The 15,835-nt window shown below is 37.1% G+C and overlaps 1 protein-coding gene across 1 annotated transcript in view; it reads left to right on the top strand.

Moving 5' to 3' along the window:
- Window positions 1–9,932, top strand: part of LOC128640709 (uncharacterized) — a 78,608-nt gene extending 68,676 nt beyond the window's left edge. The window contains exon 12 of the mRNA XM_053693137.1: window positions 9,766–9,932. Within this exon, the coding sequence (XP_053549112.1) occupies window positions 9,766–9,932 (167 nt within the window). The remainder of the gene's footprint in view (window positions 1–9,765) is intronic.
- Window positions 9,933–15,835: the final 5,903 nt, after the last annotated feature.

Raw genomic sequence — 15,835 nt, 5'->3', positions numbered from 1 at the left:
TAAACTACCTATGTACCCCTAAACCGAGGTCCCCCCACATCGCCGCCACTCAATTAAATTTTTTTAACCCCTAATCTGCCGACCGCCACCTACGTTATACTTATGTACCCCTAATCTGCTGCCCCTAACACCGCCGACCCCTGTATTATATTTATTAACCCCTAACCTGCCCCCCACAACGTCGCCGCCAACTACTTACAATAATTAACCCCTAATCTGCCAACCGCAAAGCGCCGCCACCTACATTATAGCTATGTACCCCTAATCTGCTGCCCCTAACACCGCTGACCCCTATATTATATTTATTAACCCCTAATCTGCCCCCCTCAATGTCGCCTCCACCTGCCTACACTTATTAACCCCTAATCCGCCGACCGGAGCTCACCGCTACTATAATAAATGTATTAACCCCTAAAGCTAAGTCTAACCCTAACACTAACACCCCCCTAAATTAAATATAATTTTAATCTAATGTAATAAAGGAAATCTTATTAAATAAATGATTCCTATTTAAAGCTAAATACTTACCTGTAAAATAAACCCTAATATAGCTACAATATAAATTATAATTACATTGTAGCTATTTTAGGATTAATATTTATTTTACAGGCAACTTTGTAATTATTTTAACCAGGTACAATAGCTATTAAATAGTTAAGAACTATTTAATAGTTACCTAGTTAAAATAATTACAAAATCACCTGTAAAATAAATCCTAACCTAAGTTACAATTAAACCTAACACTACACTATCAATAAATTAATTAAATAAAATACCTACAATTATCTACAATTAAACCTAACACTACACTATCAATACATTAATTAAATAAAATACCTACAAATAACTACAATGAAATAAACTAACTAAAGTACAAAAAATAAAAAAGAACTAAGTTACAAAAAATAAAAAAATATTTACAAACATAAGAAAAATATTACAACAATTTTAAACTAATTACACCTACTCTAAGCCCCCTAATAAAATAACAAAGACCCCCAAAATAAAAAATGCCCTACCCTATTCTAAATTAATAAAGTTCAAAGCTCTTTTACCTTACCAGCCCTGAACAGGGCCCTTTGCGGGGCATGCCCCAAGAAGTTCAGCTCTTTTGCCTGTAAAAAAAACATACATTACCCCCCCCCCAACATTACAACCCACCACCCACATACCCCTAATCTAACCCAAACCCCCCTTAAATAAACCTAACACTAAGCCCCTGAAGATCTTCCTACCTTGTCTTCACCTCACCAGGTATCACCGATCCGTCCTGGCTCCAAAATCTTCATCCAACCCAAGCGGGGGCTGGCGATCCATCATCCGGTGGCTGAAGAGGTCCAGAAGAGGCTCCAAAGTCTTCATCCTATCCGGGAAGAAGAGGCGATCCGGACCGGCAACCATCTTGATCCAAGCGGCATCTTCTATCTTCATCCGATGACGACCGGCTCCATCCTGAAGACCTCTGACGCGGAACATCCATCCTGCCCGACGACTGAACGACGAATGACGGTTCCTTTAAATGACGTCATCCAAGATGGCGTCCCTCGAATTCCGATTGGCTGATAGGATTCTATCAGCCAATCGGAATTAAGGTAGGAATATTCTGATTGGCTGTTGGAATCAGCCAATCAGAATCAAGTTCAATCCGATTGGCTGATCCAATCAGCCAATCAGATTGAGCTCGCATTCTATTGGCTGTTCCGATCAGGGGTATTGTATGTTTTTTTTTACAGGCAAAAGAGCTGAACTTCTTGGGGCATGCCCCGCAAAGGGCCCTGTTCAGGGCTGGTAAGGTAAAAGAGCTTTGAACTTTATTAATTTAGAATAGGGTAGGGCATTTTTTATTTTGGGGGTCTTTGTTATTTTATTAGGGGGCTTAGAGTAGGTGTAATTAGTTTAAAATTGTTGTAATATTTTTCTTATGTTTGTAAATATTTTTTTATTTTTTGTAACTTAGTTCTTTTTTATTTTTTGTACTTTAGTTAGTTTATTTCATTGTAGTTATTTGTAGGTATTTTATTTAATTAATGTATTGATAGTGTAGTGTTAGGTTTAATTGTAGATAATTGTAGGTATTTTATTTAATTAATTTATTGATAGTGTAGTGTTAGGTTTAATTGTAACTTAGGTTAGGATTTATTTTACAGGTGATTTTGTAATTATTTTAACTAGGTAACTATTAAATAGTTCTTAACTATTTAATAGCTATTGTACCTGGTTAAAATAATTACAAAGTTGCCTGTAAAATAAATATTAATCCTAAAATAGCTACAATATAATTATAATTTATATTGTAGCTATATTAGGATTTATTTTACAGGTAAGTATTTAGCTTTAAATAGGAATAAGTTATTTAATAAGAGTCAATTAATTTCGTTAGATTTAAATTATATTTAATTTAGCGGGGTGTTAGTGTTAGGGTTAGACTTAGCTTTAGGGGTTAATACATTTATTATAGTAGCGGTGAGCTCCGGTCGGCAGATTAACATAACATAGTAACATAGTAACATAGTAGATAAGGTTGAAAAAAGACTGAAGTCCATCGAGTTCAACCTATACAAATCTAAAATACTTACATAGTAACATAGTAGATAAGGTTGAAAAAAGACTGAAGTCCATCGAGTTCAACCAGATTAGGGGTTAATAAGTGTAGGTAGGTGGCGGCGACGTTGGGGGCGGAAGATTAGGGGTTAATAAATATAATATAGGGGTCGGCGGTGTTAGGGGCAGCAGATTAGGGGTACATAAGGATAATGTAAGTAGCGGCGGTTTACGGAGCGGCAGATTAGGGGTTAATAATAATATGCAGGGGTCATCGAAAGCGGGGGCGGCAGATTAGGGGTTAATAAGTGTAAGGATAGGGGTGTTTAGACTCGGGGTACATGTTAGAGTGTTAGGTGCAGACGTAGGAAGTGTTTCCCCATAGGAAACAATGGGGCTGCGTTAGGAGCTGAACGCGGCTTTTTTGCAGGTGTTAGGTTTTTTTTCAGCTCAAACAGCCCCATTGTTTCCTATGGGGGAATCGTGCACGAGCACGTTTTTGAGGCTGGCCGCGTCCGTAAGCAACTCTGGTATCGAGAGTTGCAGATGCGTTAAAAATGCTCTACGCTCCTTTTTTGGAGCCTAACGCAGCGATTCTGTGGACTCTCAATACCAGAGTTATTTTTATGGTGCGGCCAGAAAAAAGCCAGCGTTAGCTACGCGGGTCGTTACCGACAAAACTCTAAATCTAGCCGTTAGTTTGTATTAAGTTTTTTTAAAAAAAGATTATATATTACTGCATAAATTTAATAATAATTTATAAGGGCGGCTGCAGTCTAATGGTTAAGATAACGGCCTCATAACTGAATAGCAGCGAGTTCGATTCTGACTGCGGCAAAATATTTTAAACACTTTAAGTAATTTGATCTTAAGTTAAAGTTTTACGATTTTGTTGGTTTATAAGCATATACAGATTTTAATAGTATATTAATTTAATTATTACAACAAGTGGTATACTTCAAATGTATAACGAAATATTTGAAAAATACAAATTTGTTGATTGTAGACAAAATGACATCAAATGTATGCAGGGTTAACTGAATCAATTCAAATCAGGACACCTGTGCAAGTAAGGGGGTATATAAGGAGCAAATTTGTTTAAGGAACATACTCTTGAAAAAGTTTCTGGCATAGAAACGAAACGTACGTAGAGAAGTTCTGTTTTTAAAGTTATTGTCTCAGGGAGGCTACCAGGGCTCAGATGTTGTGGGCACCTATTGGGTGAGCTGAGAGACATAGATTTGTAAGTTTTTATATTTTATTTCACAATAAACGTGTTATACTTTAAACACTGGAGTGGTATCCCTTCCATGTTTGATTGTGGACTGCCGTGGGAAAGTGAAACAATCTCTCCGGTTGGACAGGCTTTCCAGATGTCACTGAGGGAGGTTATCTGAGGAACAAACTCCATGGTTGTATACAACCTGATGCACACATCATACAGAACGATCCTGTGAGTAATACCCAGGGAAGGGGGTTTTGATAATTGATAACTACCAAACAGATTACACTTAGAGCGTGCTGTGCTTCTCTTTCTTCATATTTTACAGTATATGTATGTGTATATATACACAAATAAACACATAAATATGTATATATCAAGAAAAACAGAAGCGATCCAGGCGTCTCTAAGACACCTGGATCGCTTCTGTTTTTATTGATGAAATTTTCGAAACGAGCAAAGGCGGAGCTTGTTTTTTGGATCCAAGGAGTTTAGACCGTGACGACACAGGACGATATCGAGGCTTAGAGACTTTGCTACAATTTACCCTAGGTCTCAGATGTTTCACAGCCAGAGAGGAGTTTTGTATTAGCAGTTTGGGAATAACGAAGACAGCACAGCAGCGTTTGCATATGTAAAGGTGGAAGGAGACAGGTGCCACACTACTATATAACTCCTCTGGAGTGCGCAGGATAGGATCCAACCCCAGGTAGGAGCCACTGCAGGCTGTGGGAGTGTGCGCTCAGAGACGACCAATAGTTGGAAGTAGTTGTAGGCTTTACCCTGTACACCTAGCTGCTGGCTGTTGTGTGACCCTTTCATCTGTTGGTCTCTGTGGGGCATTAAATGTCTAGCCGTGCTGGCCCAGTCCTGAGTATTATATGAACAGATGCATATATAGAGTACAGGTTGTGTCCTGTATATATTGAAATATGTATATAGTCATATACATATATATATTTAAATTTGCTGCCATCACTGCGCTACTCACCCCCTTCGCTGCGCTGAAGTTCTCTCACGGTATTAGAACAAGGCTCCTATGGGAGCCTATGGAAGCGCACTCTTGTGAGCGCAATGCTTCACAGCAATGTGAACCCACACATCACTGCTTAGTTTCTGATAGGACAGCTGTCAACCCCAGCCATGGAGTTGCCATTTGTGGGCCCCCTTACATGCTGGGCCCTCGGTCCAGGTCTTATTTGCCCGGCTGATCAGTCCACCCCTAGCTGGGAGCTGTTTGAGCACATTGGTTACCCCATGACATGAGGTATATATGAGCAGCCATTAATCATTAGCTAGATCTCAGCTCCTGAGCCTACCTAAGAATGTTTTTAAACAAAGGACACCAAGAATACCAAACAAATTAGATAACAGAAGTAAATTGGAAAGTTGTTTAAAATTGTATGTTCTATCTGAATCATGAAATGCAAATTTTGGATTTCATGTCTCTTTAATTTGCAGTTTGTTTTCTTATCCTTTTTGCTGAAGCCAAACAATAGATATTTTTTAACAAGCCTTATCTCAGAATTGGCTCCTCCAAATATTTAAAGTGGTGAGTGAACCTGTTTTAACATTGTTCAGACTCCGATTATATTTTAATTTATTGGACAACTGTAGGAAAATGTTGTAATTACAAGGTATTTACTGTCATTTTATCAGAATTTGAAGGTATTCCCAAATATACCAATTTATTTTCAGGCCTTGAAAAGAAGATCAGAAGATCACATACAAACAGAAGTCAACAACCTATCTAACTTATCCTAAATATTGCTAAAATTGTAAAATTATTTGATAAATAAACATCTAATATGATTAAAAATATATAAATATGCAAATTGTACATTAATGTGAACACATTCATCTAATATATTTAGCATTTAAAAGGCCCTAGATAAACTAAAAAGTATCATCTGTAAACTAGTTTTTAAAATTCTGCATTGCATTTAGAAGGTTTGGACAATTGTTCTGCATAAGGGATTAAAGGCTTAATGAGGTAATTTCCAGTTAAAGATGAGCTACCTTAACCTCACCCTAATAAAGAAAAACACAAATTACCTATAATAATAACATCCAAAACAACCGTTTCAGCTCAAGTTTCCATCCAAACAGCTAACACCCAGGGAGGTTTGGTGGTAAAAACTTTTCATCTTCAGATCTGAAAGGAGAAGAGACCAGAAATGTGTTGCCATGGTCATCTATAGAGTGAGTGCCTCCCCCAATTTGCAACATTGTTACTCTGTTTAACTATTCCCTCTTCTCCTATATCATTCCCTCCCAGCCTTAACCCTTAGGGTGCTCCAAGGCTAGGTTTGATTTTTATCCTTTATGGCATGGGATAACCACAATGTTTTAGAAAAAATGTCCCATTAATGTACCCAGTATCCCCTTACATCCTTTAAGTTTAGGTTTTTGTCACCATTTTGTGCTCTCAATTTTATGTTTTAGATTACTGGTTGGCAAACTTTTTCTGTAAAGGGCCAGAGAGTAAATATTTTAGGCTTTGCAGGTCAAGATGCAAAAAAAAGGGATGTTATGAAGGTACTTCTTAATCCAAACCTCCCAACTGCCCCAATTTGATATGAATAGTCCCTAATTCTGAGCTCTGTCCCTCTGAGAGAGCTATGTCCATTTTGCAGAATTCCCTTAACCCCACCACCCAGACACTCCATGAACAGCATAACCATGGAAAAATCTATTATCTCTACATGTGTCAATGATCTCCAGAAATAAAGAGAAATAAAGTATTTGAGGTAAATATAAGGAATGTTTTGGGGTGAGGGAGTTTGGAAGGGAGTGCAGCTTTGCCACTATTTAGGGCTCCACAAAAAATAAATACACCACTGAGTATAGTGTTACCATTGTATAGCATGGAAATACATTTTAGCAGTTTTTCTTAAGTCTGTACCTGTGAGGTTCTTATTGCCTATTTATTGTAATGTAAATGTTCTGTTTTTGTTTTCTACAAAGGAACACTTCATATTAAATTGAGCTACAAAGATAAGAAGCTACGGCACAAAGATACAAGTTGTCGTACAAGGATGGACTCCATCGACTTACTTTGATATCAAATCTTCCATATGTCACTTTTCCTGTATAACTGTTTTCTTGGTGAGAGTACTGAACTGAGGTTGAATATGTATTTATTCCTTTTTGCATAAATGAATTATTATTTTGAATGCAAATTAATTGACATTAAAGTAAGGTTTAAAAAATTATATTTGTTTAATTTTACAAAATGTATTATTATTATTTACACCCCTTGTTTTTTGCGCAAACGGGGAGTAGCAGTCCACTTTAAACGAGGATTAGAATATCAAATTACATTTCAAAAGTTTAAACCCGAGGGAATGTTTTATAATTTTAAAAATAAATTTTGGAAAATGTCTAATCACTTTATGTAATGTATATGGACCGAATAATATTGATGAGAATTTTTGGGGACAATTGAAGAAAAAATTGTTTGAATATGCTAACTCAAACTTAGTTGGTGTAGGTGACTTCAATATGGTGTTCAATAACATTGATAGATTGCAAACAACAAATATTCATGGGGTTAGAATCTGTAAAAAAACTGTTAGACTTCTTAAAACTTTTTGTAGTACACTTAAGATATACCTTGCAAAATAATTCTTGCTGCCATAAAAAAGAGATATTTTGGGAAACGGCCAAAGCTGTTATTAGAGAAGAAATAAGAAAATATACTATTAGACTGAGGAAAAAATATTATGCCAAGGAAGTTTAACTGTCAAACTATCTAAAAAATAAATATAATGCGTACCTAACCTTGCATAATCAGACAAACTGGAATTGCTATATTAAGGCTAAGCAGGAATGGGAAATCATTAACATGCAGAAAATGTCAATTCAGGAGCTTAGATCCAGAGCTAAATTCTATAGGTACGGTATAGAGAAACTTCTAGCTAAATGTGTTAAAACTCAGGAGCCCTATAAATATATAAAGGCAATCAATAAAGAAGGAATTAGGTTAACTAATATTGAATTAATTAACTTGGAATTCTTTAAATATTTCAAACATCTGTATTCTGCCCCAGAAATAAATTATCAAAATAAAAGTAAGTTTTGGCAGAAAATTTTGCTGCCTAAATTGTCCATGGAAGCGATAGATATTCTAAACGCACCCATTACAGAGCGAGAAATCCATCAGGCAATAGATAGACTTAAATTAGACAAAGCACCGGGCCCAGATCTTCTGCCTGGCGAGCTATATAAAATTCTGAAAATCGAAGTAACTCCTACCCTGCTGAACTTTTTAACGACTATTTTTGTAATGGTAAGACCCTATCTTCTAACTTTCCTGCTTCTAAAATTATGTTAATACCCAAAAAGGGCAAATATTTGGAGCTAATGGACTCATACAGTCCAATTTCCTTGTTAAACTCGGATTATGAATTAATGACAGCTATTTTAGCGCATAGAATTAAATCAACTCTTGGCTCTCTGATACATATGGACCAGGTTGGCTTCATGACACACAGAAATCCCTCTGCCAATATTCGTAAACATTTTCTTTTATTGGATTTGTTTGCAACTCCTAATACTAAATCTATCCATGATCTTGCTATACTCTCTGTCGATGCTCAAAAAGCGTTTGATTCAATTACGTGGGACCATTAATTCTTTACTATGAGGCAATTTGGGTTCAAAGATCAATTTCTAAATTCTATTAGGTCTATATACGCAAACGCTTCTTCAACTTTATTCATAAATGGCTCACTTACATACTCTTTCCCTATGGCTAAGGGAATGCGCCAAGGCTGCCCAATCTCTCCACTTCTTTTCAACCTAGTCATTGAACCTTTGGCCATAATTCTTAGGAAAGTATTAAAGGGGATCTCCCTTGGAAATAAGCATCTTAAGCTACTATTATATGCAGATGATTTGCTGTTATTCCTCAACAATACACAAATAGAGATACCTATGATTTTAGAGTTAGTTTCATAATTTGGATCTTTCTCTGGGTATAAAATTAATGTCTCTAAATCGGAAATAAAAATTTGGATTAAGAGACCAATACAGGACGGTTATTCTTTCCCCTTTAAAATTTCTGAAGAATATATTACATATCTTGGAATAAAATTTGTACAAATCCTCTGAGTTGGTACAAGTTAAACTATTCCCCTCTGTTTGCGAAAATTAAACTAGATCTGATGAATCGGGTAATTTACCTCTCTCAATTACTGCAAAAGTCAATTTAATTAAGATGATTGTATTACCCAAGCTCTTGTATTTAATGCAAAATATTCCCACGCTTATAACCAAAAAAGATGCTAAGCTTTTTGATAACTGTATTAGGTTATTTATTTGGGGGCCCGGTAGAAGCCGTATAGCTCTGGGAAAAATAGTCTAACTAAGGCAATTTGGGGGACTGGCACTCCCCATAATATCCATCTATAATAATATTTGTTTAGCTAAAGTAGCTATGGACTGGCTCACTGGAGGGGACTATGTTGCATATTTGGAAGCAGAAAAAAAATTGGTTTACTCTTTTTCTTTAAGTGCTTTACTACACTGCCCCATTAAGCTTATTCCTAATAAAAATAAGAAAAGACATACCATATATTATATTATTAAAGTATTGCAGACTATTAGAACCACTCTAAATTGTAATCCCTATATTTCGGATCTAGTACCTATTGTGGGGAATCCGTGATTTATTGGTGGTCTTAATAATAAGGTATTTAATAGCTGGGCTAATTATGGGTTGATATATTTATGGCAATTTAATGAAAGTGATACACACAGATTATATACCTTTGAGACTCTTAAAGACCGCTACAGTCTTAGGAACACAGATTTCTATGCATATCTTCAAGTACGGCACTGTTTTTTTGAAATAACCAAAGACGTTAATATGGTATGGTCACATCCAATAAAAATGGACCTATCTTTTTAAAATGGGCAAGCACTCTATTAGCTATTGGTAAAAAATGATATTAACCAATAGTGAGCTCAATGCTCTTGATATCTGCATGTTTTCCCAGCAATAGACGTAGACATGGTGAAGCGCAGTATTGTGAGCGTGGAGAACGCTACACTATCTGCAATATGGCGAGAATCTCACTTTGGTCCATATGTTTTGGAGCTGCCCGAAAATACAACAATTTTGGCAACATATTCAATTTTGGTTGAGGAAAGTGACAAGAACTAATATTACTTTGGAGATAAAGCAAATCTTTTTTTTCTGCTAGATGAAAGGGATGAGTTAGATAATATTGATTTTATTAATACACCTATCTTGGGAGGGAGATACCTTATCCTTAAGAATTGGAAGAATAAAAGGGAACCTAATATTAATAACTTAACGTTTCTGTTGCAAACACAATTTATAATTGAACAATTTGACAGTTCCAGTAACACAGAAACACAGCAGGATAGGTTTGGTATAAAATGGTTGGACTTTCTTAAGCTATATCGGAGCAATCCTCAGAGACAACTTATGACCCCCTTTCAAAATTTAGGGATGAATGGATAAGGAGTGTAGGGCCCCAGATGGTACCTAAAATTCCCTCACTTTTTTTCCCTTTTCTACCCCCCCTCCTTTTCTTCACTTACCAGGATTCAACTTATCTCTACTTTATAGTAGAAGGTGGAGCCACTACGTATTTTTTTGTATAAAGATGTTGTTATTTTGCTTTTTTTTGTTTTTTTTCTGTTCTTTTCTATAAAATGGTTTAAACATTTCTTAGTCCTTACTTATGCTCTTAGACATAGAACAAAGTATTTTGTGTGGGTATAAGACTAATGATTTATATCAAGTGGTACAGGTGTATGTAAATATTACCTATATGTCTGTTTTAGGGGAAAAAGCTAAGAGTATATATATTTAGTTTTTTTGTCAGGGCATATATGAAAGTCCCCTGTTTTTTTGTTTTTTTTTCTGTTTTATGGTACCTGTACTTTTATGTATCATTGATGACCCTCATACAGCTAAATCTTATATGTTTATTCAAATTTATGCACAGAAATATGATAATTTCAATATATAATTTCTTGTTCTAATGAAAAGAAGATATTATAGGAATATGTAATAATGTACCTTATTTTTGTATTTATGTTTAAAATCAACAACCTTAATAAAAATTTATATTTTAACATTTTTATTTTTTTTAAAAATTATGGCCTAGATTTGGAGTTTTGCGGTAGCCGTGAAAACCAGCGTTAGAGGCTACTAACGCTGGTTTTTACCGCCCTCAGGTATTTGGAGTCAGTGATTAAAGGGTCTAACGCTCACTTTCCAGCTGCAACTTTTCCATACCGCAGATCCCCTTACGTCAATTGCGTATCCTATCTTTTCAATGGGATCTTTCTAACGCCGGTATTTAGAGTCATGTCTGGAGTGAGCGTTAGAACTCTAACGACCAAACTCCAGCCGCAGAAAAAAGTCAGTAGTTAAGAGCTTTCTGGGCTAACGCCGGTTCATAAAGCTCTTAACTACTGTGCTCTAAAGTACACTAACACCCATAAACTACCTATGTACCCCTAAACCGAGGTCCCCCCACATCGCCGCCACTCTATTAAAATTTTTTAACCCCTAATCTGCCGACCGCCACCTACGTTATCCTTATGTACCCCTAATCTGCTGCCCCTAACACCGCCGACCCCTATATTATATTTATTAACCCCTAATCTGCCCCCCACATCGTCGCCGCCACCTACCTACACTTATTAACCCCTAATCTGCCGAGCGGACCGCACCGCTACTATAATAAAGTTATTAACCCCTAATCCGCCTCACTCCCGCCTCAATAACCCTATAATAAATAGTATTAACCCCTAATCTGCCCTCCCTAACATCGCCGACACCTAACTTCAAACATTAACCCCTAATCTGCAGACCGGAGCTCACCGCTATTCTAATAAATTTTTTAACCCCTAAAGCTAAGTCTAACCCTAACACCCCCCTAAGTTAAATATAATTTAAATCTAACGAAATAAATTAACTCTTATTATATAAATTATTCCTATTTAAAGCTAAATACTTACCTGTAAAATAAACCCTAATATAGCTACAATATAAATAATAATTATATTGTAGCTATTTTAGGATTAATATTTATTTTACAGGTAACTTTGTATTTATTTTAACCAGGTACAATAGCTATTAAATAGTTAAGAACTATTTAATAGTTACCTAGTTAAAATAATTACAAAATCACCTGTAAAATAAATCCTAACCTAAGTTACAATTAAACCTAACACTACACTATCAATAAATTAATTAAATAAAATACCTACAATTATCTACAATTAAACCTAACACTACACTATCAATAAATTAATTAAATACAATTCCTACAAATAAATACAATTAAATAAACTAACTAAAGTACAAAAAATAAAAAAGAACTAAGTTACAAAAAATAAAAAAATATTTACAAACATTAGAAAAATATTACAACAATTTGAAACTAATTACACCTACTCTAAACCCCCTAATAAAATAACAAAGACCCCCAAAATAAAAAAATGCCCTACCCTATTCTAAATTACAAAATTTCAAAGCTCTTTTACCTTACCAGCCCTGAACAGGGCCCTTTGCGGGGCATGCCCCAAAGAATTCAGCTCTTTTGCCTGTAAAAAAACATACAATACCCCCCCCCCAACTTTACAACCCACCACCCACATACCCCTAATCTAACCCAAACCCCCCTTAAATAAACCTAACACTAAGCCCCTGAAGATCTTCCTACCTTGTCTTCACCATGCCAGGTTCACCGATCGGTCCAGAGTCTTGATCCAAGCCCAAGCGGGGGGCTGAAGAGTGACGTCCATCCTCGGGGTGAAGTCTGGATCCAAGCGGCGGCTGAAGAAATCCATCATCGGGCTGAAGTCGGAAGTCCATCATCGGGATGAAGTCTTCTATCAAGCCGCATCTTCAATCTTCTTTCTTCTGGAGCGGACCGGAGCGGAGCGGAGCCATCTTCTTTCCAACCGACGCGGATCCAACCTCTTCAACCGACGCCTACTCGCCGAATGAAGGTTCCTTTAAGGGACGTCATCCAAGATGGCGTCCCTCGAATTCCAATTGGCTGATAGGATTCTATCAGCCAATCGGAATTAAGGTAGGAAAATTCTGATTGGCTGATGGAATCAGCCAATCAGAATCAAGTTCAATCCGATTGGCTGATCCGATCAGCCAATCAGATTGAGCTCGCATTCTATTGGCTGATCGGAACAGCCAATAGAATGCAAGCTCAATCTGATTGGCTGATTGGATCAGCCAATCGGATTGTACTTGATTCTGATTGGCTGATTCCATCAGCCAATCAGAATTTTCCTACCTTAATTCCGATTGGCTGATAGAATCCTATCAGCCAATCGGAATTCGAGGGACGCCATCTTGGATGACGTCCCTTAAAGGAACCGTCATTCGTCGGGAAGTCGTCGGTGAAGATGGATGTTCCGCGTCGGCGGGATGAACATGGATCCGGAAGAAAGAAGATTGAAGATGCTGCTTGATAGAAGACTTCAGCCGGATCATGGACCTCTTCAGCTCCCGCTTGGATGAAGACTTCAGTCGGATCATGGACCTCTTCAGCCCCCCGTTTGGGCTTGGATCAAGACATCGGAGGAGCTCTTCTGGATCGATCGGTGAACCCGGCGTGGTGAAGATAAGGTAGGAAGATCTTCAGGGGCTTAGTGTTAGGTTTATTTAAGGGGGTTTTGGGTTAGATTAGGGGTATGTGGGTGGTGGGTTGTAATTTTGGGGGGGTATTGTATGTTTTTTTTTACAGGCAAAAGAACTGAATTTTTTGGGGCATGCCCCGCAAAGGGCCCTTTTAAGGGCTGGTAAGGTAAAAGAGCTTTGAACTTTTGTAATTTAGAATAGGGTAGGGCATTTTTTTATTTTGGGGGTCTTTGTTATTTTATTAGGGGGCTTAGAGTAGGTGTAATTAGTTTAAAATTGTTGTAATTTTTTTCTAATGTTTGTAAATATTTTTTTATTTTTTGTACTTTAGTTAGTTTATTTCATTGTATTTATTTGTAGGAATTGTATTTAATTTATTTATTGATAGTGTAGTGTTAGGTTTAATTGTAGATAATTGTAGGTATTTTATTTAATTAATTTATTGCTAGTGTAGTGTTAGGTTTAATTGTAACTTAGGTTAGGATTTATTTTACAGGTAATTTTGTTATTATTTTAACTAGGTAACTATTAAATAGTTATTAACTATTTAATAGCTATTGTACCTGGTTAAAATAATTACAAAGTTGCCTGTAAAATAAATATTAATCCTAAAATAGCTACAATGTAATTATAATTTATATTGTAGCTATATTAGGGTTTATTTTACAGGTAAGTATTTAGCTTTAAATAGGAATAAGTTATTTAATAAGAGTTAATTTATTTAGTTAGAATAAAATTATATTTAACTTAGGGGGGTGTTAGGGTTAGGGTTAGAATTAGCTTTAGGGGTTAAAAAATTTATTAGAGTAGCGGTGAGCTCCGGTCGGCAGATTAGGGGTTAATAATTGAAGTTAGGTGTCGGCAATGTTAGGGAGGGCAGATTAGGGGTTAATACTATTTCTTATAGGGTTATTGAGGCGGGAGTGAGGCGGATTAGGGGTTAATACATTTATTATAGTAGCGCTCAGGTCCGGTCGGCAGATTAGGGGTTAATAAGTGTAGTTAGGTGGAGGCGACGTTGGGGGCGGCAGATTAGGGGTTAATAAATATAATATAGGGGTCGGCGGTGTTAGGGGCAGCAGATTAGGGGTACATAGGTATAATGTAAGTAGCGGCGGTTTACGGAGCGGCAGATTAGGGGTTAAAAAAAATATGTAGGTGTCAGCGATAGCGGGGTCGGCAGATTAGGGGTTAATAAGTGTAAGGTTAGGGGTGTTTAGACTCGGGGTACATGTTAGAGTGTTAGGTGCAGACGTAGGAAGTGTTCCCCATAGGAAACAATGGGGCTGTGTTAGGAGCTGAACGTGGCTTTTTTGCAGGTGTTAGGTTTTTTTTCAGCTCAAACAGCCCCATTGTTTCCTGTGGGGGAATCGTGCACGAGCACGTTTTTGAGGCTGGCCGCGTCCGTAAGCACCGCTGGTATCTAGAGTTGCAGTGGCGGTAAATTATGCTCTACGCTCCCTTTTTGGAGCCTAACGCACTGAAAACCCTGCCATTCTGTTAACTCTAAATACCAATCTAAATAATAGGTGCGGGGGGGAAAAAGCACGCGTAGCTAACGCACCCCCTTGGCTGCAAAACTCCAAATCTAGGCCTATGTTTTTATTGATCACATACTCTAATGGATCTGAACTATTCTTTGCAGAACATGGTCTTCCCTTTTTAAGAGTGGTGCAAAGCAGATCTAGCACCAATATTTAAAAAGGTATTAAAAGATCAGATGAGAAATTACAGACCTGTGAGTTTAACATCTGTGGATGGGGAAAATATTTGATCAATATGAAAATGGTGGTGTGGTCCCCCTCAGTAAATGGAACTGTTTTGTCTCTGTCCCCTTTCGAATCTTCCAACAATGTGTCCCTGTAGTTGTCTGATATCAAGTAAACCTCAAAAATAAGGAAAAATCGTATAGTACAATACACAAAGCCTGGATAAAAGTGAATATAGACCCTTATTGTTGGGTTGACAAAAAAGCCACGTTCAGCTCCTAACACAATGGGGCTGTGTTAGGAGCTGAACGTGGCTTTTTTGCAGGTGTTAGGTTTTTTTTCAGCTCAAACAGCCCCATTGTTTCCTGTGGGGGAATCGTGCACGAGCACGTTTTTGAGGCTGGCCGCGTCCGTAAGCACCGCTGGTATCTAGAGTTGCAGTGGCGGTAAATTATGCTCTACGCTCCCTTTTTGGAGCCTAACGCACTGAAAACCCTGCCATTCTGTTAACTCTAAATACCAATCTAAATAATAGGTGCGGGGGGGGAAAAGCACGCGTAGCTAACGCACCCCCTTGGCTGCAAAACTCCAAATCTAGGCCTATGTTTTTATTGATCACATACTCTAATGGATCTGAACTATTCTTTGCAGAACATGGTCTTCCCTTTTTAAGAGTGGTGCAAAGCAGATCTAGCACCAATATTTAAAAAGGTA

Source organism: Bombina bombina, chromosome 10, assembly GCF_027579735.1.
Source record: "Bombina bombina isolate aBomBom1 chromosome 10, aBomBom1.pri, whole genome shotgun sequence".
NCBI lineage: Eukaryota > Metazoa > Chordata > Amphibia > Anura > Bombinatoridae > Bombina > Bombina bombina.
Note: the sequence above shows the minus strand (reverse complement) of the source record. Positions and strands in the feature narration are given on the sequence as shown.